The 25,933-nt window shown below is 37.3% G+C and overlaps 2 protein-coding genes across 6 annotated transcripts in view; one reads left to right on the top strand and one right to left on the bottom strand.

The window, feature by feature from the left end:
- Positions 1–19,614, bottom strand: part of LOC112051898 (pancreatic lipase-related protein 2) — a 105,376-nt gene extending 85,762 nt beyond the window's left edge. The window contains exons 1-6 of one of the 5 annotated variants that reach the window (XM_052887543.1): positions 19,000–19,614; positions 9,894–9,993; positions 8,269–8,417; positions 7,500–7,566; positions 4,888–5,075; positions 2,882–3,096 (exon numbers count right to left, since the gene is read on the bottom strand). In XM_052887543.1, coding sequence (XP_052743503.1) covers positions 2,882–3,096; positions 4,888–5,075; positions 7,500–7,566; positions 8,269–8,417; positions 9,894–9,993; positions 19,000–19,048 — 768 coding nt within the window. In that variant the 5' untranslated portion in view covers positions 19,049–19,614. Of the gene's footprint in view, positions 1–2,877; positions 3,097–4,887; positions 5,076–7,499; positions 7,567–8,268; positions 8,418–9,893; positions 9,994–14,800; positions 14,941–18,999 lie in introns of those variants that run through there. The other 4 variants (XM_024090734.2, XM_052887542.1, XM_024090733.2 and 1 more) reach the window with 4 other exon arrangements.
- Positions 1–25,933, top strand: part of LOC112051897 (chromatin assembly factor 1 subunit A-A) — a 112,519-nt gene that overhangs the window by 79,989 nt on the left and 6,597 nt on the right. Inside the window, exons 3-4 of the mRNA XM_052887540.1 lie at positions 24,714–24,776; positions 25,579–25,776. Coding sequence (XP_052743500.1) covers positions 24,714–24,776; positions 25,579–25,776 — 261 coding nt within the window. The remainder of the gene's footprint in view (positions 1–24,713; positions 24,777–25,578; positions 25,777–25,933) is intronic.

The raw sequence follows: 25,933 nt of genomic DNA, 5'->3' as shown, positions 1-25,933 counted from the left end.
GGTTATCTTCTAATAGATTTACGGCTTAACATGTCCCAGGGAGTTCTCAAGTTTCATATACGTAAATCTAGGCTTGAAAAATTCCTCATTTTTTTTTAATTTTTAATTCATTCAACTTACAATTTTTAGGTAATTGGTACATGCAGCACAATGCTAAGTTGGAACCTCTACCAAACATGAAATAGTCGTGTTCTGACTTCTGTTGCTTAGACTATAGACTATAGTTGTTAGGTTTTGACTTGCCTCGAGGTCGAATTGTGTTAAGGCACGTTATAGTATACTTTTCATCACGCTACAATCAATAGGAGCAGAACAGTGAAGGGAAATGTTGGGAAAACGGGAGAAGTTACTATATTTTTACAGCGATACTACGCAGCGTCTGCTAGTTTTAAAATACAAGCTTGAAATAAAAAAAAATTGAAATACAATTTCAAATTTTGTAAGTCACCTACAAATATAGCTAATGCATGTTTAACGCTACAAAATGTATTCTATTTTATAACAAACTTGTATGATGTAGGCTACAATATGCTGTAAGCTAATATATCTGTCCGATGGACACTCAAAAAATCTACGTAAGGGAAATCAATAACAGCTACTAACATGAAATACGAATTATCAATAAACTAGACGACGCCTCGCGGTTTCCCGCGTAATCCTGATTACCGTGAGAATACTTGGATGATATAGCCTATGACACTCACAAATAACGTGACTTTCTAGTGGTGAAATAATTTTCAAAATCGGTTCAGTAAATTCAGAAATTACTCCCTACAATACCATAGACTTCTTTGAAATACTATTTATTGCCTATAGAGAAGAGAATGATATAAAAACTATAAGTCAACAGTGTTAGGTAGATTCCTACAGCAATTATTTTTGGAAACATAACCATAAACAAACTGATCATTAAAAGTATATTAGAACCACAATTTGGGAGTGAAACTTTCTGCATTAGTTCAATGGAATGCCAAAATTGTTTCTTCACTCCTTCGACTTTTTAGGGTTACGTAACTCAAAGAAAGAAAACTATTATTATAAAAATCATTTGAAATAAGAGTCTTTACGGAACTCCTGGTGCGCTTTTCCGACTCACAACTGTCCGGTTTTCCATTTTTCCGTTTTTCTTTTTGTTGGCTAACAACAGCCCTCCCATGACATGACAAATTATTAAAACGATATCTAGGTAACAGCGGCGAAAAGGCCATGCAGGCCGATTCCTGCCAGGTTACCCTTTAAAAATCCATACTCCATCAATTTAAATGCATGCATCTTGAACTTTAATGTCCTTTATTTATCACCATGCTCTAAAAATCCGACTATATTTCGTGCCACATAATATCAACATACGATCATCGTATTCGACGTAAAAGTCTTGTCACGTTATTCACGATTTGCTGAACCACGTAAATCGTTTACGCAATACCTTTATATTACGTTAGGTTATACCACATTTACGGTACGTAATCGATATGGCATCTGCAGACTTATAACATGGCACGCGTGTCAATTAGGCTACCGTTTAGGAACGCATCAAAATTGGTAATTACAAAGAATTTTTTCATTAATCCACGATTGTCTTGTCAGTTACACAAACATTTTTTCGGTTTTTCTTGAAAATAATATGAAAATATGTTCAAAAGTTCCAAAGTTCGGCGTGAACAAGCAAAATATACTCAGAGGCACTATCCGCCCACTTTAATATGACGCGAGTATATTAAAGTGGCCGGATAATTGTTACCTACTTCTTTCATGACCTTTTTGGTAATTTTATTCAATGTTACAATTGTTAAATAATAATAATAACTTAAAGTGGCACTTAAAGGTGCAAATGACCTTCCTACCCTGAACCTATACTTGTTGGTTTAACAATTTCTACATAAACTGCCTGAAAGCTAATTGAAAACCTTATGCACACTGCCAGTGGTATCACGACGGATATCGTTGTAAATATGTTTCCAGCCCTTTGTCCTTCGCCTCCAGCATCCGTGACGTCAGAGCATCGATCGGTTTAAACGCGAAGTGGGGGCTGAATCATTGTTCCCAAAACAATAAAGGGCACGCAGTGACATTTAAGAAATGGGCTTACAAATTCTTACCTATATTGTATTATGCTGCATAACAAATATCTAAAGGTCGTGCTGTCCGTTCATGACATTTTTACGAGACTTTGATTCTAACAGTGGAATTCATAGACGTGGTAGGGGCAGCCCCAGGGGATCATTCAACCGCTGAGTGTCAAATTCTCAAACAAATAGAGGTTAAATTCAACACTCAGAGGCTGAATGATCCCCTGGAAGTGCCCCTACAACGTCTATGAATTCCACCGTAAATGCTTTGCCGGAAGCACATAACATGACTGCTTTTGTTTTGTATGAAAACAAGTCGATGTTTCGAGATTTTACCCGCGTAGTTCCCGCTCCCGTGAGATTACGGGGATGAAATATAGCCTATTACACTCACAAATAACGTGGCTTTCTACTGGTAAAATAATTTTCAAAATCCGTTCAGTAGATCCAAAGATTATCCCGTACAATATATAAACTTTACTTCTACAATCTGACCTGATGGTAAGTGATGATGCAGTCTAAAATGGAAGCGGGCTAACTTGTTAGAGGAGGATGAAAATCCACACCCCTTTCGGTTTCTACACGGCATCGTACCGGAACGCTAAATCGCTTGGCGTTACGTCTTTTCCGGTAGGGTGGTATTAGGAGTGGGTACAACGATACTTCAACAGAGCGGGGATCGAACCCCCCTCGGTGATGAGTCTTACCATTGAGTTATTGAGGGTTTGGAAGTCTCTACAAAAGATCTATATTCTGCAGTGGACGTTCAACGTTACATATGATGAAAGTAATTAAATAATATACTTACATACATAATTAAATTCACTATTCTTCAGGAGCTGATCAAACCAGCATCCAGGCTGGATCCACTGCCCATAGTTAGGGAAGAAATCCACATCGCCGATGGGTTGAGGGAAACCAAACAGCCCAGGATTTGTATGTACTACATCTATGAATATTGCATCACCCTTTGAGAGATGGTTGTCTTTACCCCCTAAACTGTAACCAGGATATGCTGGATCCAGACCTGGAAATGAATTATTTTCTATTAACACGTCCGATGCGGTACGAGGTCAATTGACCTCGTACGTCTAGTGTCGTTAAGAGATACGAGGTCGATTGACCTCGAACCGCACCACCTAAAGTTTTAGTACGAGGTCAAAAAACCTCGTACCGCACCAGAGGAAAGTAACGAAAAATTAGTGCCGTGTTAACACATCTCATAAATACTTTACCATCATCATTATCTGCCGATGGATGTCCACTGCTGGACTCTTGCATGGACTTCATCGGTCCACCAAGTGTGGGGTTGACCAAGACTGCACTTTCTTGTGAGGGGTCGCCATTCCAGGACCTTTGGACTCAAACGTCCATCGTCTCTTTAAGCTAAGTGGCCTGCCTGTACTCACAAAAATGTGGCTTATTATCGGTATATGGATTTTCAAATCCGGTTCAGTAGCTCTAGTAATTAATTATCCCCTGTAATCTCATAAACTTTATCTCTTTATAATATTAAAAAAGATTTCTGAATACAATAATATTAAAAACCAAAAAGACTTAAAATCGGCTCTGGTATACAAAAACTAATTTGTTCTCAGATAGAAAGCGAAGCGAACAAAGTTTTATAACTATTCCTCTTGATGCTCCAATTCGTCTTTGTTCTTTAGAGCATCTTACTTTATATTATTTGCGAGTTTCCTAATTAAATGATTTAATTGTTGTATTTGTTTGTCTCTGTTATATTCTCAGTTTATTTGTATTTATATCTGTGATATTTTCAGTTTATCTAAACCTATACATACAATTTTAATAATAATAAGTTAGCCTCAAATCTACTAATCACAATATTCCCCCTTTTATTTTAATTAAAAAAGGGGAAATAATGTGGGATATATAGTATGATATAAATATGAGTTAATGATTATAATAAATCAGAGAGCCTAGTGACAGTTTGATACTGTTACTATCGCGTTAACGTAAATGCGAATTTCTAAGGAATTGAAACAGCGCCATCTAGTGACACTACTGCACAACTGTATCAATTCCATATACATTTGCGTTTACGTCAACGCGATAGTAACAGTATGAAAATATTGAAAACTCCCACTAGGCCCACTGTAGGCATCCAATCCAACCGTGTGTTTCCATATCAATTCGGCGTCCGTGGCCCAGTGGTATAGACTTACAAGAGGGTTTGATCCCAGGCTTGAGCTGTTTGAGGTTTTCTTTATTGGTCCAGGTCTGGCTGGTGGGAGGCTGTGGCTAGTTACCACCCTACAGACAAAGACGTACTGCCAAGCGTTTTATCGTCCCAGTACTATCAACATCATTATCAACCCATTAACAGCTCACTGCTGAGCTCGAGTCTCCTCTCAGAATGAGAGGGGTTAGGCCATTAGTCCACCACGCTGGCATAATGCGGATTGGCAGACTTCACACACGCAGAGAATTAAGAAAATTCTCTAGTATGCAGATTTCCTCACAATGTTTTTCCTTCACCGTTAGAGACACGTGATATTTAATTTCTAGAAAATGCAACTGAAAAGTTGGAGGTGCATGCCCCGGACCGGATTCGTGCCCACACCCTCCGGAATCGGAGACAGGGGTCATATCCACTGGGCTATCCAGTCTCTTTCCGTCCCGTCCCAGTACTATGTCGTGTAAAACCGAAAGGGGTGTGGATTTTCATCCTACTCTGAACAAGTCAGCCCGCTTCCATCTTACATTGCATCACCACTTACCATCAGGTGATATTGTAGTCAAGGTATAACTTGTAAAGAATAAAAAAATACTTAAGTTAGCCATTAATATGTCATACCAGTTATTCTTCCCAACATAAGACCTCTTGTTTTAAGTGTCTTCCCAGCAAACCCAGCCGCCTCAGCTCCCAGTGAGAACCCCACCACGTGTAGAGTTCCCGCTGGAACTCCCGTAGAGTTCAGGAACTCTACGAAGTCAGCCAGTCGCTCTCCCATGTATCTTGTGTTTTTCACAGCTGATATATACCTTCGGAAAAAGAACGAAACTTATACAGGGTGCTTGGAAATACGATACATTGCTTCGTCATCAACCCATATTCGGCTCACTGCAGAGCTCGAGTCTCCTCTCAGAATGAGAGGGGTTAGGCCAATAGTCCACCACGCTGGCCCAATGCAGATTGGCAGACTTCACACACGAAGATAATTAATTGATTGAGACACGTGATATTTAATTTCTTAAAATGCACACAACTGAAAAGTTGGAAGTGCATGCCCCGTACCGGATTCGAACCCACACCCTCCGGAATCGGAGGCAGAGGTCATATCCACTGGGCTATCACGGCTCTACATTGCTTTACGGATACATTGCTTGCATTGAATTTAAAAATGTAACTCTTTAGAAAACTTGTGTAACTTCGGTTACAACATAGTTATAACGGAATAATTTCCAGTTAAACTAATTTTATTTGGTTTTTTTAAACTTAGGATAGAACCGAGGGTACCTAACGTACCCTCCCCCTTGTTTAGTTCCCCGTCGACACTTCAATTTTATTTATATGTAGATATTGATGATTGATGATGATGATGATATGAAGCACATAACGGAAAATATAAACATAAAGCATATAACTATCCTTGCATTTTAAATACGTAGTCTTAGTGGTAAGACTGTCGATATTGACGAGATACAGCAACTGGCACTCCGCACTTTACAAGTAAGCAACTTCATGATATTTATCAATGAATAAGTTTGGCTAGGTCATAATATAAAAATGCGATACATGGGACACAATTTAAGATCTATATACAAAAGAAATATTTTTTACTCCCTAAATAGTCAATTTAGAACACATGTTCCCAAGACATTTTTAATTAATTGTCCGTAAAAAATTTAACCCTAGAGTTATGGGAATACTCGTAAGCATCCTGTATACCCGTGTCTCGTACCTACAGCAAAAATATAAAATATTTTGACGGCCTCCGTGGCGCAATGGTAAGCGCGTTGGATTTACAAGACGGAGGTCCTGGGTTCGATCCCCGGCTGGGCCGAATGTGGTTTTTTTAATTGGTCCAGGTCTGGCTAGTGGGAGGCTTTGGCCATGGCTAGTTACCACCCTACCTATAAAGACGTACCGGCAAGCGATTTAGCGTTCCAATACGATGTCGTGTAGAAACCGAAAGGGGTGTGGATTTTCATCCTCCTCTTAACAAGTTAGTCCGCTTCCATCTTAGATTGCATCGTCACTTACCACCAGGTGAGATCACGCGACCGTTAATGTAATAATCTGTGGGCAGTTATGTGTTTTATATAGGTTTAATACATGTTATTGATTAATCTACTCGTAATCCAGCCCTAATTCAACAAAGATCAAACCGCAAAGTACTGTGGCAAAGCTCATCCTAAGCCGAGTGGAAAATACGTTAATGTTTGTGCATAATTGTCGAGATGAATAATTTATCCCGCGTCACTGTCGTAATGGTGAGCCTGTTTAGGTCAGGTATACTTCAGTACGTGACCTCATTGCAAACCTTAAGTCTGCTGGAAACAAGAATTGTGGTTTAAAGTGCTTAAGTCGCATTAAACTTTGCCGTGATATTTGATCTTTTAACTTTCTTATTGTTTGTCGATTTGTTTCGTGTACGAAATAGTCTCTTATTCCTTTACTAGCGGACGCTCGCGACTTCGTCCGCGTGGAAATCAATGTAAACTTTCAAGCCCTATTTCACCACGTTAAAGGTTGAATTTTAAAAATTTTTGAATCTCATTATATTTTGTATTTTTTTATGTTTTATAACGAAATTTTTAAATGTGTAACTCTAAAAATGAAGGACTTTCCATACAAACTTTCAACCCCTATTTCACCCCCTTCTTATTTTATTTTCGCAATAAAAAGTATCCTATAACCTTCTCCGTATTATGGTTAAACCGTGCCAAGTTTCATTTGAATTCATTCAGTAGTTTTAGCGTAATGCCCGAGTAACAAAAAAACACGGACAGACAGACAAACAGACAAACAGGCAAAAAATCGTAAAAAAAACTTCAGTATCGATTACAAGTAAGTGGTAAAAAGTAAATTAAAAAAAAATTGGGGTTCCTACTCTACATGCATGTGAGGATGCATTTTTATCGTCTATCCCATGGTGTGGGGTATTGTAATTGGTATTTTTGTGCATTACATTAAAGGATCAAAATGCAAATCCATCTACGGAACCTTACACTGCGCGTTACCCAACACGCACTTGCACAGTTCTGCAAAATCCCTTGATAGTTATTTTGGAAATATATTTCACGTACAGAATTGACCTCTCTACAGATTTATTACAAGTATAGATAATATAATAAAAAAAGCATTCATACAGCCATTTTGACCGACTTCCAAAACGGTGGAGGTTCTATCCTCCTCCTTTTTGGAACTCGGTCAAAAACTGAATGAAACAAGGAATGTCTTACCACGGAAAAACAACAAGTCGAGACCAATCCACTGCAATAAAGTTGTAATCATCGTTTTCTAGAAAAGCTGTAAAAAAAGTTAAAATTATCAAAATATTATTTTATTTTTATTAAAAAATAATTTTATTATCTTTTAAAAATATATTTTCCAAATCGGACCAGTAGTTCCTGAGATTAGCGCGTTCAAGTAAACAAACTAACAAACTTTATAATATTAGTATAGACTAGCGGACGCCCGCGACTTCGTCCGCGTGAAACCCTACTACTTCCCCTACCCCTACCCTACCCCTTCCCTATCCTTACCCCACCACTACCCTACCCCTACCCTAAACCTACCCTACCCTTACTCTACCCCTATCCTACCACGCGACGGCGACGGAAAATTAAAAAATGGAGTAACTTTTCCCGTTTACTCAACATTTTCCTTCACTGCTCTGCTCCTATTCATCCTAACGTGATGAAAAGTATACTATAACCTGCCCAGGAGTATGAAAAATAATTGTACCAAGTTTCGTTAAAATCCGTCGAGTAGTTTTTGTTTCTATAAAGAACATACAGACAGACAGACAGACAAAAAATTTACTGATTGCATTTTTGGCATCAGTGTCGACCACTAATTACCCCCTGATAGTTATTTTGGAAATATATTTCATGTACAGAATTGACCCCTCTACAGATTTATTATAAGTATAGATTGAAAAGTTTATGAAGTTTTGATATTTATTGTCTACACTACACACACATTCAATTACATAGTTTATGTATTTACCGTTCCTTAACATCGTAGTACTCGCTCCAGTTATAGCCTCAGAAAACCCAAATAAATATATAACTGTCGGTCTCGAAGGACTGAAGCGCGTCTGTGATAAGGCAGCCGCGTCCCCTGGGATGATAACATCATGGTAAATAGGATTATTCCTAGAACGAGAATAAATATTTATTACTAAACTGCTCGTTATTACAAAAACTGCCTCGTTTGGTCCTGAGGGCCTAGTGGCAGTTTGATACTGTTACTATCGCGTTAACGTAAACGCGAATTTCTGAGGAATTGCAACAGCGCCATCTAGTGGCACTGCTGCACAACTGTTTCAATTCCAAATAAATTCGCGTTTACGTCAACGCGATAGTAACAGTATGAAAATATTGAAAACTCCCACTAGGCACACTGTTATAATCTATGGTCTCGGGTGTCAATGTGCTATGTCGGGCTATTAATATTGAACTTTTCTTTTTTAGTATACATTTTCAGCCCAGATTTAGCACTTGATCTAGTGGCTTTTCTTCTGAAACTCGGACCTCGGCCATAAGGGTGCAATGAAATCTTTTAATATAAGATAACTAGCTGACGCCGCGCGGTTTCACCCGCGTGGTTCCCGTTCCCGTTAGAATACGGGGATAATTTATAGCCTATAGCCTCCCTCGCTAAATGGGCTATGTAACACTGAAAGAATTTTTCAAATCGGACCAGTAGTTCCTGAGACTAGCGCGTTAAAACAAACAAACTCTTCAGCTTAAATAATATTAAGTATAGATTAAGATTTTTTACTGAATATGGCGTAGACGTATGATGTTCCGAGACTTGCTCGCTAACTGTGGACCTCATAAGAAGGCTCAGAGACACACAGCCGGCGATGGAACGATCTATACTCGGAGATCTATACACGGATTTTTGCGTGATCGAATCAGAAATGAGGAGATCCGCAGAAGAATCAAAGTCACCGACATAGCTCAACGAAGCTGTAGTGGCAATGGGCGGGGCAGGGGCACATAGTTCGAAGAGCCGATGGACGTTGGGGTCCCAAGTGCTGGAATGGCGACCCCGCACTATTAAGCGCAGTGTTGGTCGACCCCCCACCAGGTGGATTAACGACATCAAAGCGAGTCGCAGGGCTTCGCTGGATGCAGGAGGCTCAGGATCATAATGTTCGGAAGTCCCTACAAAAAGCATATGTCCTGCAGTGGACGCCGAGGTACTACTGCAGGAGAAGTGGATATGGAGTTGAGGACAATGTTAAATTATTTTACAATTTGTGTATACTAAATAGATACCTACAATACTACATACACTATCTCATGTGTTGGTAGTGGGGGCAATGTTATAGTCCACTGTAATCTATGGGACAGTCTATCACCGGCGCTTGACCGGGGTGGTCGTGTGCGGTCTGCTTGCCATACCAGTATAGGAATGAGCCAGTGATTAGCTTATCTTATAGTAAGGACGAGGGTCCTTACAGATGTAATGAAAAAATACCACCAATTTTCCTTGAGAAAAAAGAAAAGCTCAGTATTAAATAACCCGACCCAGAAGTCGAACCGCAAATGTTGTGATCCGAAGCCACATAGACTGACCCAACGATTAGACCCATTAGACCACATAGGCAACACAATACCTACCTAGTAAAAAGCTTATACTGGATGTCTATAGTATCATCTCTCTGGCAGCACATGTCACAGTCGCCTACAGGGGACGGCATGAAGCATACTTGTGTGATACCTGGAACCAAGAAATCATCACCATTATCAACCCATATTCGGCTCACTGCTGAACTCGAGTCTCCTCTAAGAATGAGAGGGGTTTGGCCAATAGTCCACCACGCTGGCCCAATGCGAATCGGCAGACTACACACACGCAGAGGATTAAGAAAATTCTCTGGTATGCAGGTTTCCTCACTCATTCACCGTTTGAAACATCTTAAAATGCACACAACTGTAAAATTGGAGCATGCCCCGGACCGGATTCGAACTCACACCGTCCGGAATCGGAGGCAGAGTTCATATCCACTGGGCTATCACGGCTTCACACAAAAATATATTATAGCAAATAGGTGCTAGAACCCTCAATCTGTGATTGTAAACGTCATCACGTAGTGATTATAAACTCTGACGTCATCAAAATGTCGTCGTTTGAGGATCGTAGAAAGTTGAAATACCGTTGCGTTGCAATGGCGACGATGACTAAGTTTGAACTTCAACGACGTCATTAATTCGTGCCATTTTCTATGCGGCGTTTTTCAGGAATCCGTGGCAGTGCCGCAAATATGACCCTTTAAATTCTTGTAGCTCCGAAAGTAATGGTCACAGATGCCCTGTTACTTTTACAAAAATGCTTTACTATTAGCATACTCCTTAATTACATACAATTTTAAAAACTGTTATCATCCCGGACTGGGAATGGTGAGTGCTAATGCTAAGAAGATCCTTTAAACCTACACCCAAGGTCACAAGTCCTGGGACCTGCTCGAGATGTTTTCTCTAGCACAAGATGATGGTACAATCCCTGTCGCTGCGACCCGACGCATTATTAATGACATAAAACCCTATGCAAATCGAACCAGTTGATTTTGAGAAAATCATAGAAATACTACAGCCTTTCTTGATGAGTATTGTTTACCAGCAAAGAAATTAGAAATGAAGGTAGAAAACGCATGTCACTTCATAACTTATTTATTTTAAATTATGTATGATTTGTTTGTAAAATAACCATATCTAATTGTTCTAAGGTTATTAATCAAATTTATTTTCATTAATTTAAGAACAAGTTAATTATAATTATTATTAGGTGTGAAATGACTAGTGATTTATACCTTTGTTTTTAATTAGTTTGTTGGTAAACAGTACTCATCTAGAAAGGCTATAGTATGGTATATAAATTTGGTACATTACGCTTTTCTTTTTTCAAGCCTGTTTTTTTAAGTCTGGCCTTAATAAACATGTCAGGTATGTTCGTATATTACTTATTTAATTACTTGTCTAACTATACTAAACACTAGCTATTATATAACAATTTACATAAATTATTATTGCACTTGTGACCTGCCTATGTATCTATTTCCCGTATAAGAAACATGACAAAGATCAATATAATTTTCATATAGCATAAATACAAATATCATGCAACACAACATACAGTTGTTTTGAAATAAAATCATAAAAAAATTAATTATAATTATTAATATTCTTCCGGAAAATTTTTTTGATCCAATCATCCAAACTTCTGATATTCATGAAACAACGGACTACTTAACTCTTCAACTATTCTCAATTTAATACTCATAATTGCCTGTTACGTAAAGATTAGCGCCACCAGACTGACAGGCAAAACTTATTTTTTGAGTTTTTTTTATTCTTCACAAGTTAACCCTTGACTACAATCTTTTACAAATAGTCAATTGACGTGTCAAAAGTGCTTGTAAACTGAGCCTACTTGAAATAAATGATTTTTGATTTTGATTTTGATCTCGACTTGTAAACAAGTCGAAAGGGCGAGCGATTATAAAGTCTAACAGAGAATTTTCTGGAGAAAATTAAAATAAATTTACAACTGGCAATATAACCCTATGTATGTAGTAATACCCCATTACTACATACATAGGGTTCTCCGTAACAATATTGTCAGTTGTAAAGGAGATGGTCCATTTCAGGTGCACTCTTGTACCCTGTATCATTAAAATGTAAAAATACAAGGATTTTGTTAAAAATTATTAAAGTGAATAAATCTAACTAGATAAAAAGAAATAAATAAAATAAAAACCCAAGTATTTGAGTTATATTAAGATGGCGCCCATAGAACAACTATGACATGACAATTGACAGCAAACGTCAAATCGATTACTGCATTGAAAACGTCATCTATTCACCATTATTACCCTTATTAATGTTGCATTTCTTGGGAGATAATGAATATTACTTCGAAAGATTAAAAGTAAAGTCGTAGATTTGTATAATCAAAAATAGTTAAAAAAAATATCTTCTTTTATTTCCGCAATGACTGATCCTGGGCCCCATACAATTTTCTCCAAATTACAGACACTCGATTCCAACTCTCTTATTAGTTAGGTACTTAGATTTTTTTTTATTATCCGCACGAGGTAAAAGAGAACAATTGCAAATAACTGAGTAAGTATGTTTATTGTACATTGTTCCGAAATAGTTTTGCAAAACAGTTGTTTTACAGTCACAACAATGTTAACTTACGCACAATTTGTTTTTATTTTACTACAATTTTATGGAAGAAATATCCCAGCACCAGCAGTGTCAATTATATTTCCTAATCCTCATAAAAATGTCTCCAAGAAGAATAGGGATGATGACAGTTTTTTAAATTGTATATAAATTAAGAATATGCTAATAGTAAAACAATTTTGTAAAAGGAAATGGGTATCTGCGATCATTACTTTCGGAGTTACAAGGATTTAAAGGGTCAAATTTACGGCGCTGCTGCGGATCCCTGAAAAACGCCCAATACAAAATGGCACGAACTAATGACGTCGTAGGTAATGTAATGATCGTTACATTTGTATGTGCGTTTAAATAAAATAACTAATCTTTGTTATTTGTGCGTTTATGTTTATAGTTCATATTTTTTAATAAAAAATGACACATTTAATGTAAGAAAGCTAAAACTGTATGAATTTTCATCTAATTACGATTTATATTACGATAGATTTTGAAATTTTATAATCTCATTTATTTTGCAAATATCCAGACAATCTTTGCTTTTTATGTATAAATTAGTTAACATTGACCTCATTTACCCGAATGTATCATAAAAATCAACATATTCAAACCTAGTCATCATCCCCATTACATTTTTGGGACAGTTACATGTAAGCATGGGGTCGAATTCGGTCCGGGGTACGCACCTCTAACTTTTAGACTTTAGACACTTTAGTTGTGTGCATTTTAAGAAATTAAATATCACGTCTCAAACGCGGATTGTAAGAATTTTCTTACAACCCGCTTGGGGACCGTTTTGTTTGGAAGTCCATGCCAGAGGCATATTTTTTAAGTTTAAATCCTAAAAAAGCAATATATTTTATCCCTGTATTCCTATGTGAACGGGAAGTAAACGTAAAACCGCGTGGGCACAGCTAGTATACGATAAATCTCAACTCGTCCTTCATTCCACAAACAAACATAGCTGTTGCATGACAAGTAGTCTGTAAACATTTGAATAAGTGTATACAATGTTTAGTATTAATGTATTTGAAGTAAACACTAAACACATCTTGTGATTCCCAGAGCGTAATAAAGTTAAAGTGTTTGTTTGTTTGAACACGCTAATCTTTAGAACCTATTGTAGATTTCGCTATTCCTTTGGTAGAAACTAGAATAAATTACTTATTGCAAGAAAAGTCTTACTGGTTCACATTTATATGGTTTTTAAAATTAAACTTCAAAGAGCACTTTTATACGTCTATTTTATACACCACCTTGGGGAGACAGAGAAGGAACGCGAGAAGCAAGAAAATTGAAAATGGTCGTTCAAAAACAAATAACTTTAGACAAAAATCCATTTGGAAATACAGAATAGAACCATCTCATAATCTTTACCATATTGGATTAAATCAATTTTCAGATCTAAAACGGCCGAGATTAATCATTTATATATCTTACAAATAAAGGAATAATTAAATAATAATGCATCTCATTGATTAGTTGGGCTCGCGACTTATCGTGCCGTGACGAAAAATGGCATCCTTTTGTTGTCAACGTGCAATCAACCCGCACGAAACGTTTTGCGTCAACGTTCCTAATAAGAACTGCCAAAATGTGGAATGCACTTCCGGCGTCTGTGTTTCCTGACACGTATAATTTGTGCACCTTCAAGGCAAGAGTGAATAGGCATCTTCTAGGCAAGCGCGCTTCATCTTAGACCTCATCATTGCTTTCCATCAGGCTTGATTGTGGTCAAGCGTAAGCCTATACTACATAAAAAAAAAAAAAAAATCTTGTCGACCTCTCATTTATTTATTTCTCCTTTTTTTTAAATTTTCAACAATGTTATACATAAAATATACAAAACACTATTAAAAACTTATAAAAAAAAAATTCAACCCTCCCGCTGCGGGACATTTGAGTGCCCAAGCAGCCGGTGGTCAGGGCTCCAGAGTGAGGAACCTCCTCACAATACGCGCCGTCGCACGAATCACTGCCTTTTGTATCCTACTCTTGATCCAGCAGTTAAGCGAAAGCTTCTTAAGGTGTTGGTCGAAGCTTTTCGCTATAAGAAATAACTGAAACAACTATCGGAACAATAATAGTTGACTCAACATTCCACATGGCGGTAATCTCGTGAGCAAGGTCCAAGTATTTCCATCCTTTTCGGCTTTAACCAGATTATCGTCATGTGGAGCAGTAATATCAACAACTATTGCACGACGCACTGACCGATCGACTAGCACTATATCAGGTCTATTGGCAACAATATACCTGTCGAGCTGATTATTATTTAACTGTTAATGCATCGCCAAAAACCTAAATGCTCTTCCAGTTATGAGGTAATTTAAAAATTCACTTACTTGACATAATAAGACACACAGTGATACACGAAGGGTCCGGCATAGCTTAAAAAATATACCAACGATATATTGTACAAAGTTACTACAGCCCCCGTCTTTTAGTATATACTGTACTATATTTCAGTACCAATTCATTAGTAGGTAATTTGTAGCCATTAAGATAGCTACAACCGTAATGAATTTAATAATTAAATTGTGAACTAGTTATAATGATTAAAAGTCTGTATTACCCAAAGATTTTATACTTTAGACATGTTACTTGTGCGTCGGAACTGAGGCGCACAAAAGTGGCTAATTGTATTAATTTCATTTAGTCGCATTGTAAACAACGAAAGTCGTTTAAACATAATAATACTTTAATATTGTCTACAATGTCGAGTTATGTGTTCAAGGAGTGTAAAAACTATAATTCTGTATATTATACATAAATATATAATGTAAACACAAAAAAAATTCGTCCAAAATTCCTCAGTGCCTGAAGATGACAGACTTGGGACACTCTGCGAGATCAAATCAGATATGAGGAGATCCGCAGACGAACCAGTTATTTCGAAGAGCCGATGAACGGTAGGGTCCTAAGGTGCTGTGATTTTGTATGCACGTAACTGTGGCGTGCAGTTCATGGATGCAAAAATGCACTACCTACCCTAAGAACTCGATACAAACCTATGTTGGACCAAAGAATAAATAGTTGGACTAGGAATTTTCCTATTTTCACTTATAGTGCATACCCTAGTTAAAAACCTTGTGCACACCACTGCACGTACCATATCTAATAGTAGAAAATCTTTGGTTTTACCAATGCAAAATAGCGCTTGAGTAATTATTATTACCAAACGATTTTCAACGATGCGGGCTAATATCGAGAGAACTAGGTAATAGCTGTCAAATTAAATCATTGATTTTACATTGTACACAGTTTTGCTGTTGAGTTTTTCGCAAGATAATGCCGCAAATGCGCACCGTGAATCGCTCAAAACGTCTCATACTAAATACTGCTAAAATATAACTACGTAAAATCGTTAAATATGTATTACGTATGGAATGGATGTTCAAACAAAATAACAATCTATATACTTATATCATCGATATAAATCGTTAGATTAGCCCCGCCCATGTCATTATCCATAGACGTGCACGCACATCTTATCTTAATACGTAACAAGTACATGCTGTGAGTGGACGTGGACTTAAAAAAATATTTACTGTTTTTTTTTTTATTTTAATCCCTTAATTATGCCTTCGTGTTCATTTTGGAAGTGTCAAAACACGTGCCACAACATGAATAAAGAGAAATGTGTCACGAGTGATGACGTACTCAATGTGCAAAACCAATGACAATTCCGCGACGCTTTGAGGCCCATCTAACGATCTACGATCGATGACTTATATTTTAAAGCTGAAGAGTTTGTTTCTTTCAACGCGCTAATCTCAGGAACTACTAGTCCTATTTGGAAAATTCTTTCAGTGTTAAATAGCCCATTTATCGAGGAAGGCTATAGACTATATATTACCTCCGTATTCCTACGGTAACGAGAACTAAGCTGGTAAAACCGCACGGCGTCAGCTAGTTACCTATATATGTTGTTTGTGCTTTTATGTATTTTTTTTAATATGCAAAAAAGGCTTGCGCTTGACTGCAATTAAGCCTGATGGGACGCGCTTACCTAGATTAGGCCTATTCACTTTTGATTGAGAACCTCCTCCTTTTTTTGAATTCGGTTAAAAGTAGCCAAATACCCAATTGTAGAAATTATAAATATTCTACAATATTATATTATAAGTACATTTAATTACCTTATATCTGCAATAAGTTAATTATATTATGTAATCTATGTCTAGATGTTCAGATTGAGATAATGAGTAGGTATGTTGGTAAGTTATTAATAACGAAAAAGATCATTTTTATACTACCTATGCTAATGTTAAGTGTTTCTAACCATATCATACTATAAAAACGCTAGCATATCATTTTAATTTTACTAGATTTGGAGATTTTCAAAATATCTTCATTGTACGGAATTTGACCGGTTACAGTTTTATTATAAATAAGTATATAAATATTATATATATGTGTATAAATATTATATGCATATATGTGTCTGCAGCCTTTTCACGGTTAAACCGCTGTACCTATTTTGATGATTTTTGGTATAAAGATAAGTGGATGGAAAAAAAACACAGCATGCGTTTTGCTACAAAAAGTATGGGTTTCAGATTAATTTTATTACAAATTAGAATATGATATGATTTAAGTATTATCGAAATTCAACCGATTCAAGTATATAAAGACTTCAAATGGAGTTAAAAATCTGCCTAAAAAAGATAATTTTTAAAATTGTGAAAACTAAAAATTATATATTTTTTGTAATTTTTTCATTTTCAAAAGAGACTTTTTCAAAAGAGCAACTGTTGAGTTTCTTGCCGGTATCTTCTCAGCAGAACCTGCCTTCCGAACCGGTGGTAGAATCTTTACAAATAGTCAACTGACGTGGCAAAAGTGCTTGTAAACTGAGCCTACTTGAAATAAATGAATTTTGAATTTTGAATTTTTTTAATTTAATTATATTAACTTCATACTCCTATATAGCTGTGATAGCCCAGTGGATTATGACCTCTGTCTTCGATTCGAAGGGCGTAGGTTCGAATCTGATCCGGGGCATGCACCTCTAACTTTCCAGTAATGTGCATTTAAAGAAATTAAATATCACGTGTCTCAAACGGTGAAGGAAAAACATCGTGAGGAAATCTGCATACCAGAGAATTTTCTCAATTCTCTAGGTGTGTGAAGTCAGCCAATCCGCACTTGTGGTGGACTATTTCCTCATCCCTCATATAGGACCTCTCATTCTGAGAGGAGACTCGTGCTCAACAGTGACCCGAATATGTGTCGTCAATGATGATGATCTACATACTCCTATCATATACCACTCAACATCTTATTATAGTGTTCATGCAGATAATTAGTTTTTACTTTGTTTGTTTACATACTACTTTATTTACTTACATCAAAGTAATCTATCTATACTCATAATAAATCTGTAGAAAGGTCAATTCTGTACATGAAATATATTTTCAAAATAACTATCAGGCGGTGTTTACTGATCGATAATGATGCCAAAAATGCAATTAGTAAAATTTTTGTCTCTCTGTCATTCTGTCTGTCTGTATGCTCGTTATAGAAACAAAAACTACTCGACGGATTTTACCAAAACTTAACACAATTATTCTTCATACTCCTGGGCAGGTTATAGTATACTTTTCATCACGCTCCAATCAATAGGAGCAGAGCAGTGAAGGGAAATATTGGGAAAACGGGATAAGTTACTCCATTTTTACAGCGATACTACTGTAAGGGGCTATATTAAAGAGGTCTAAGTCTATGACATAAGATTGTTACATGTAAGCAGGGAAGAGCACAGGTGTCTATAATACAAGTTCTTTCTTAGTTTAGAGACCTGTTACTCATCCATTAATTATAGTGTTAAGTTATTTTTACCTATTATGTTACGGTTTTGTAGAGAATAAACGATTATTATTATTTACTACCGGATGTCCGCGACTTCGTCCGCGTGAAACCCTACTACCCTTACCCCTACCCTACCCCGACCCTGTATGAAGAATAATTGTACCAAGTTTTGTTAAAATCCGTCGAGTAGTTTTTGTCTCTATAACGAACATACCACGCCACTGAAGCTTAAAAAGTTGAGTAACTTCTCCCGTTTTCCCAACATTTCCCTTCACTGCTCTGCTCCTATTGATCATAGCGTGATGAAAAGTATACTATAACCTGCCCAGGAGTATGAAGAATAATTGTACCAAGTTTCGTTAAAATCCGTCGAGTAGTTTTTGTTTCTATAAAGAACATACAGACAGACAGACAGACAGACAGACAGACAGACAGACAGACAGACAGACAAAAATTTTACTGATTGCATTTTTGGCATCAGTATCGACCACTAATCACCCCCTGGTAGTTATTTTAGAAATATATTTCATGTACAGAATTGACCTCTCTACAGATTTATTATAAGTATAGAAGATTATTATTAAAGGGCTAGATTAAAGAGGTCTCGAGCGTCCGCTAGTTTAAAAATAAAACGCTATATATTCCGTATACTAAAAGTATAACATTATCTACTTATATCAACTAAGTAACTAGTTAATTTACGACCTAATAGATGTTCAAACAAACTTACCAATAAAGAAAGACATCAAGCGACATGCCGTTGCCGTGTTGTTCAGCATTTTGCCGTTGAAAAATATTTTCTTCACGCTCGACAGAAAATATTTTAAATTCACATCTCACCAATACCTACTGTTGCGAATTATTGGCACACACACGGCACTAATAATCATTTTAATAACTCAGCGGATGTCAACAAAATGAAAATTCTCTTTTGAATTTTTTATTAATCCGATCTTCCGAAGGTATTCGTATGTATAGAAAATCCTTGTTTACTACACGGCAACCAGTGACGGATATTCACTTATAAATAACACACTGTTCGTTCCACAAGTGATTTTTTTTCTCCAAGTTACTTATCTCATAATCTCATGCCTAATATAAATAACGCAAATAAATTATTACAATTGTAAACTATTCAACGTTCAAGGTGTTTTCGACGACTAAATAAGTTTCTATTCGATGCTATCGCACAATTGTCACGGTGCCCGAAACTTATGCAATTGTTTCTATTTTTTTAATGTTATTTCGTTTTGTCTCCGATAATGGCAGATTAGCCATAGAACGAGTCAACTGCGCTTTGTCGAATCAATTACCTTACAGTTTGATTCAGAGACAAATTGGTAAGAAAATTGAATTCCATTATAAGTACGATGGCTTGGGTCAGCCTCTTCATATCTTTAGCTTAATGTTTACGACTTTACTTATCACTTATTTAAACAGGTCTAAGACAAGTATTTTTTAAAGTGATCAATCAATTAATTCATGCTTATTTGTCTATACTAACTAAAACTGTCTATACTAGTAGACGCCGCGCGGTTTCACCCGCATGGTTCCTGTCTCCGTAGGAATACGGGGATAAAATATAGCCTATAGCCTTCCTCGATAAATGGGCTATCTAACACTGAAATAATTTTTCAAATTGGACTAGTAGTTCCTGAGATTAGCGCGTTTCAAACAAACAAACAAACAAACAAACAAACAAACAAACAAACAAACAAACAAACAAACAAACAAACAAACAAACTCTTCAGCTTTATAATATTAGTATAGATATTTAATTGTCATAAACTATTCTGTACTTGTGAGTTTTATATTTATTAAAAGAGCGAGTTATAAATATGTCATCCATGAAGTTACGAAGCACTTGTTATTATATTCGTCAGAAATAAATAGAGTTGATACTCTCTATATAGTTGTGGATAAATAATTCAACGTACAGAAGCCCATCATTACAATTCTCTGTTAATACAACGCCTTTAGTACGGTATTACACGCCCGACGTAACGTTTTCCGATTCGAAAACTTTAATCGAATAGAATTTTCAAATAATTATCATCAACGTATTTTAATGCCTATTCTCCAAGGTAACGTAACGCCACCAACTTCTCAGCCTTGACCTTGACTGAGAATTTTAGGAAAGACTAAAAACGCTAAATAAAAAATAAAAATATTTAATAACTACTCAGAACTCGAAATTAGCCTCGAAACTAAGTCAACCAACGGTCTAACACAATCTCATCTGTCGTGAGATACTAACTGACGTTGCAGAGATGGTAGCGGACTTACTTGTACAAGGGAGGTACAGTAGTGATAATTTACTCTACCGATACATTTTTACGGTTTCTACGCAGCATCATAAAGGAACAATACTAAATCGCTTGGCGGCGCATGTTTCCTGGTTGTGTTAACTAGTCACGGCAAATGTCTCGTAATTCGGACCTACGGGACCCTTAGATCCAAGATTCGCCCTTGGGCCCTTATCTCACCTTATCTGGTGCTTCCCGGAACAAAACGTAAAAATCTGCCTATTTGTCAAAACCTATCTCTTTTATTCCTGGGTTAAGCGAGCATTCAAAGGTTAAAATAATCCTACTTATGTTAAATCACTGTCATATTTTTTTTAGGCTTAAAAAATTTTGTTGCTTTTTTGCATTTTTTTTTTGCTATTCTTTACAAGTTAGCCCTTTGACTACAATCTCACCTATTGTTAAGTGATGATGCAATATAAGATGGAAGCGGGCTAACTTGTTAGAAGGAAGATGAAAATCCACACCCCTTTCAGTTTCTACACAACATCGTACCGGAACGCTAAATCGCTTTGGTCGTACGTCTTTGTCGGTAGGGTAACTAGCCACGGCCGAAGCCTCCCACCAGCCAAATACCATAATCTTTACCGTTCATATGCCTCCGGTCCACCCCACTAATTTTGATATAGGGCCCCTCCAAGGCACGATGCGCTACTGTTTGGACTTCTCTATTGAAAATCACAACATTGCCAACTACGACAAAGAGGTCGTACATCAACTGAGGTTCCTTTTACTCTGATGGTATTCTTTTCTCAGAAATCGAAAGGTGTCATCGTTAGCGAGCGCAATCTCGTACTAACACCTATGTCATTACTGATTTAACGATCGGCGTGACTTATGGTGTTTACATTACCATACACAATTGTGTTGTTAGAGATAACTTCGTTTAGGTAAATCTTGTAAAAACATTATTAATTTTAAATGACACATAAACTTTATAATGGCATGTTAGATCAACATAACTGTTTAGTTTATGATATAGTAGGTTCAATTTCTTCAGTGGTGTGCACTTCATAAATGCACTGTTTACCGTGAAGGCACATTACAAACTTTTATTCATTATCAACCCATAGTCGGCTCACTACTGATCTCGAGTCTCCACTCAGAATGAGAGGGGTTAGGCCAATAGTCCACCACGCTGGCCCAATGCGGATTGGCAGACTTCATGCGGGGAATTGAGAAAATTCTCTGTTATACAGGTTTTCTCACGATGTTTTTCCTTCACCGTTTGAGACACGTGATATTTAATTTCTTAAAACGCACACAAGTCTGCTACCTTAGCTAAAATCCTTGTGCATAATAACAAAACAGAGCTAACATGATTTTTTAAACAAATCTGACAAACACGACATGCAGCATCCTTGGATACTCCAATGGGTGGACTCGTGGCATACGAATTACGATACTTTAGCACCCGAAATATAAAATATCTAATTTAGCTAGATACTGGTTCTAGAGCGTTTGTGATAAAAACACTAAAATCTTTCTATGCATTTTATGCCCCTGATAAAAAACCGTCTTAAACTAGTTCAAACATCATTTCTTATCAATATTGTAATCGCCTATTACAACTAATATCGTAATATAATTTTATGAATATTATGTACTATTTATTACACGTGTATAATGTAAACAATACCTAAGCACTTTCTTACGTCAGAAGTCCGGATATACATTTTTTTTTGTTATAGTCATGCCTGATGGTAAGCAAAGATGTCTATGGTATGTCTATGGAATGCGTTTACTTAGAAGACTCGCTCTAGACTTGAAGATACCCATATTGTAGGTGGTAGGGAAAATAAAAGATAGCTGGGCATACCTTTGCTGTGCGTATAAGGAAATAGCGTCGACTTCGTATGCCCTTAGACCTCTTTAATCCAGTCCTATCACAAAATCCGTTTTTAGTGGACACCTAGTAACTATGAACTAACTCCGTGGCAAATTTCATCTTTGTACGTCTAGCGGTTTTCGAGATTTCGTGACAAGTGACCTTTCGCATTTATTAAGATTACGAACTGAACCGCTTTACGCGTATCGACTACTAGTACAGTCACTGTAGGCCAAAATTAGCCCCAACCTCCGATTTCATTGAACCTCCATCGTTGAAACCAATCAAATGTGAAAACCCCCATTTACTGTACTTATACGTAGCGGTGTAGATCGATCGTGGCTAGTTACCACCCTACCGACAAAGGCGTACCGCCAAGCGACTTAGCGTTTCGGTACGATGTCGTGTAGAAACCGAAAGGCGTGTGGATTTTCATTATCCTCCGAACAAGTTAGCCCGCTTCCATCTTAGATTGCATCATCACTTACTACCAGGTGAGATTGTAGTCAAGGGCTGACTTGTAAAGAATAAAAGAAAAGTAAAAAAAACACGGACGAAGTCGCGGGTGTCTGTTAATAAAACATAAATCTAAATACAATCACGTTCAAATCAAGATATTATCAATGGAGAAATCACAAAAACACATACAATGCTGTTTGCTACGTAATCAACGAATAGTATTAAATGATTTTTGTAAGTTTTTTTTTGCGAGGAACGCAAACCGTTGCTACGTGTTTTGTGTTTTTTTAAATGGTTTTTATTAGCATAACGTAAATGAAGAATATTTCTATGATTGGTTAGTTTTTTCAATATTCAGATCGAACAAAGTGAAAATTAACTTTAGAAAGAAATCGGCCGAAAGTTGAAAAAATCTGGACAAGCGCGAATTGGACTCGCTCATCAAAGTTTCGTACAAATTTATCTATACTAATATTATAAAGAGGAAAGATTTGACTGTATGTTGTTCCTGTGTGTGTGTAAAGTGGTTGCCAACACAAAGTTGAAGTTGAAATTTCTTTCATCATCATCATCATATCAGCCGATGGACCTCCACTGCAGGACATAGGCCTTTTGTAGGGACTTCCAAACATCACGATACTGAGCCACCTGCATCCAGCGAATCCCTGCGACGCGCTTGATGTCGTCAGTCCAGTTTGGATGGTGGGAGGCTTCGGCCGGGGCTAGTTACCACCCTACCGGCAAAGAAGTAAAAGATTGTAGTCCAGGGCTAACTTGTAGTAAAGAATTAAAAAAATATTCTTATGAATCAAATATTTTGGCGAAATCAATTAAAGTTAAAAATAACCCTTCTTAATTATAATAATGGAATTCGGCCATCATATTATGTCCCAAATCAGTTTACTCATATACAACGAACTTGGACCAGTTAAGAAAACCTTAATCAGCCTAGCCAGGGATCGAACCCAGTACCTCCGTGTTGTAAATCCACCGCGTACACCACTGCGCCACGGAAGTTATCAAAACGGGCAGTTTTTTCCTGTCTTTGCTTCTTCTTTAATTCTACTTTGGATAATGAAACGCGGTGAATCATTGGCATCCATATATCTACGTATTACATTGTTGACAAAGTCATCACAGAAGAAACGTTTTTCTTCGGCATTTTAATTTAGAACAGCTAAAAACGTAACTTTTACACAAAAACATCAAATTTCAACAATCGCTGAGTGGCAACTGAAATGATTTTGTATAGATACCGAATCGCAAAACATATTTAAAGCACTTATCATTATCATCATAAACCCATATTCAGCTCAGTGCTGAGCACGAGTCTCCTCGCAGGACGAGAGGGGTTAGGCAAATAGTCCACCACGAGCGCGATTGGCAGACTTCACCCACGTAGAGAATTAAGAAAGGTTTCCTCACAATGTTTTTCCTTTACCGTTTGAGACACGTGATATTTAATTTCTTTAAATGCACACAACTGAAAATTGGTAGTGAGTGGCATGCCTTGGACCGCATTCGAACCTACGCCCTCCGAAATCGGAGACAAAGGTTCATACATGCAAAAATACGCTGCCTACCCCGAGGACTCAATACAAACCGATGTTGGACCACAGAATACATAGATGGGACAAGGAACTTTCCAATTTTAACATATAGTGCATACCCAAGTCAAAAACCTTGTGTACGCCACTGTATCCACTATCTATCACGGCTATCACGGCTCTAAAGCACTATAATTCGCATAAATTGATTAATGATAGGTAATACCTATTGCTCGTCTGCGCAATAGAAAATAATTTTTTTCAAAGTACACTAATTTAATATCTGCATGTTTCTTTGTTACAGGATAAATTGCTCAATAAATTGGAAGAAAATGAGCCTGAACTCGCTACATCACCCGAGGAAGAAGTAAGCTTTTAGTTTTTTTTTATATAAATATACTTAAACAATGTAAAAGTAAGCATACAGAGCAGCTTGTATTATGGGTACTAAGATAGTTGATATTATAATATTGTATACATTTATACTACATATAAATACTTATATAGTGTATAAATACATACAGACACTGGAAAAAACCCATGAACATAGTTGCTAAACATAGATCTATAACACAATATGTATAGATAGTGTGTAGTCGCGGGATCCGTAAGCCATTTTATGTGCCCCGAAATGAGAGCCCTTGACGCATCGCTACTCTACGATAAGTACGCTTCTGTGTGTGTCGAGCTTAGCTTTTACACTCACATAGTCATAGAAGTGGCTTACGTCACAGAAAACATATGCTTACGTTTGGAATGAAAAATTGTTAGGTGTTACACCTCTATAAAGGATATTAGTATAGTGTGCTAAATAAAATTAGAACAATGGTGTAACTATACCATTCGAGGCCCGAGGCGATATCATTGGATTGGCCCAAGAAAAGACGTATCGTATTTTTTTATTGTTTGATTATTTTGAGCTTAAGGTCTCGCAGGCTATAGGCCCAAGAGCCGTGGGCTCGTGGCATTTTGCCAGCTCTATGAATCTTAAGTAATGCCACGGAATTAGAACACGTGCCTGACATCAGATGAGGCTCAAATTTGGGAAACTAGCATATTTTCTTGTATACATTACTTATCGTATCTACCGTAGCTGGTCTGATGATGTAGGTACTCGTAAAGGGATCACAGGGTACCCTTTTTTTAATGATTTCTACGTGGTTTTCCAGTGTGTAATATGCGTGAACGCGAAAGCGACGATGCAAACGTCACCGTGCGGGCACCGCGTGGTGTGCCGGCGATGCTTCGTGAAGACCATCCAGATGGCCGTTAGTCAGCGCTTGCTGCCGCTAAGATGCGTCATCTGCCGCGCCAAGATACTGCGCCTGAGGCAGGCCCCACGCCTTGTCACCAGCAAGAGTTGGCAGGTAAGCACCACCTATCTGATGGTCAGTCAGCGAATGCTGCCGCTGCAATGCGTCATCTGCCGCGCCAAGATACTCCGCCTGAGGCAGGCCCCCCCCTCCTTATTACCAGCAAGAGTTGGCAGGTAAACTCTATAAATACATAATGACGGTAATGATG

This window comes from Bicyclus anynana, chromosome 19, assembly GCF_947172395.1.
Source record: "Bicyclus anynana chromosome 19, ilBicAnyn1.1, whole genome shotgun sequence".
NCBI classification, from domain to species: domain Eukaryota; kingdom Metazoa; phylum Arthropoda; class Insecta; order Lepidoptera; family Nymphalidae; genus Bicyclus; species Bicyclus anynana.
This window is presented reverse-complemented; position numbering and strand designations above follow the sequence as displayed.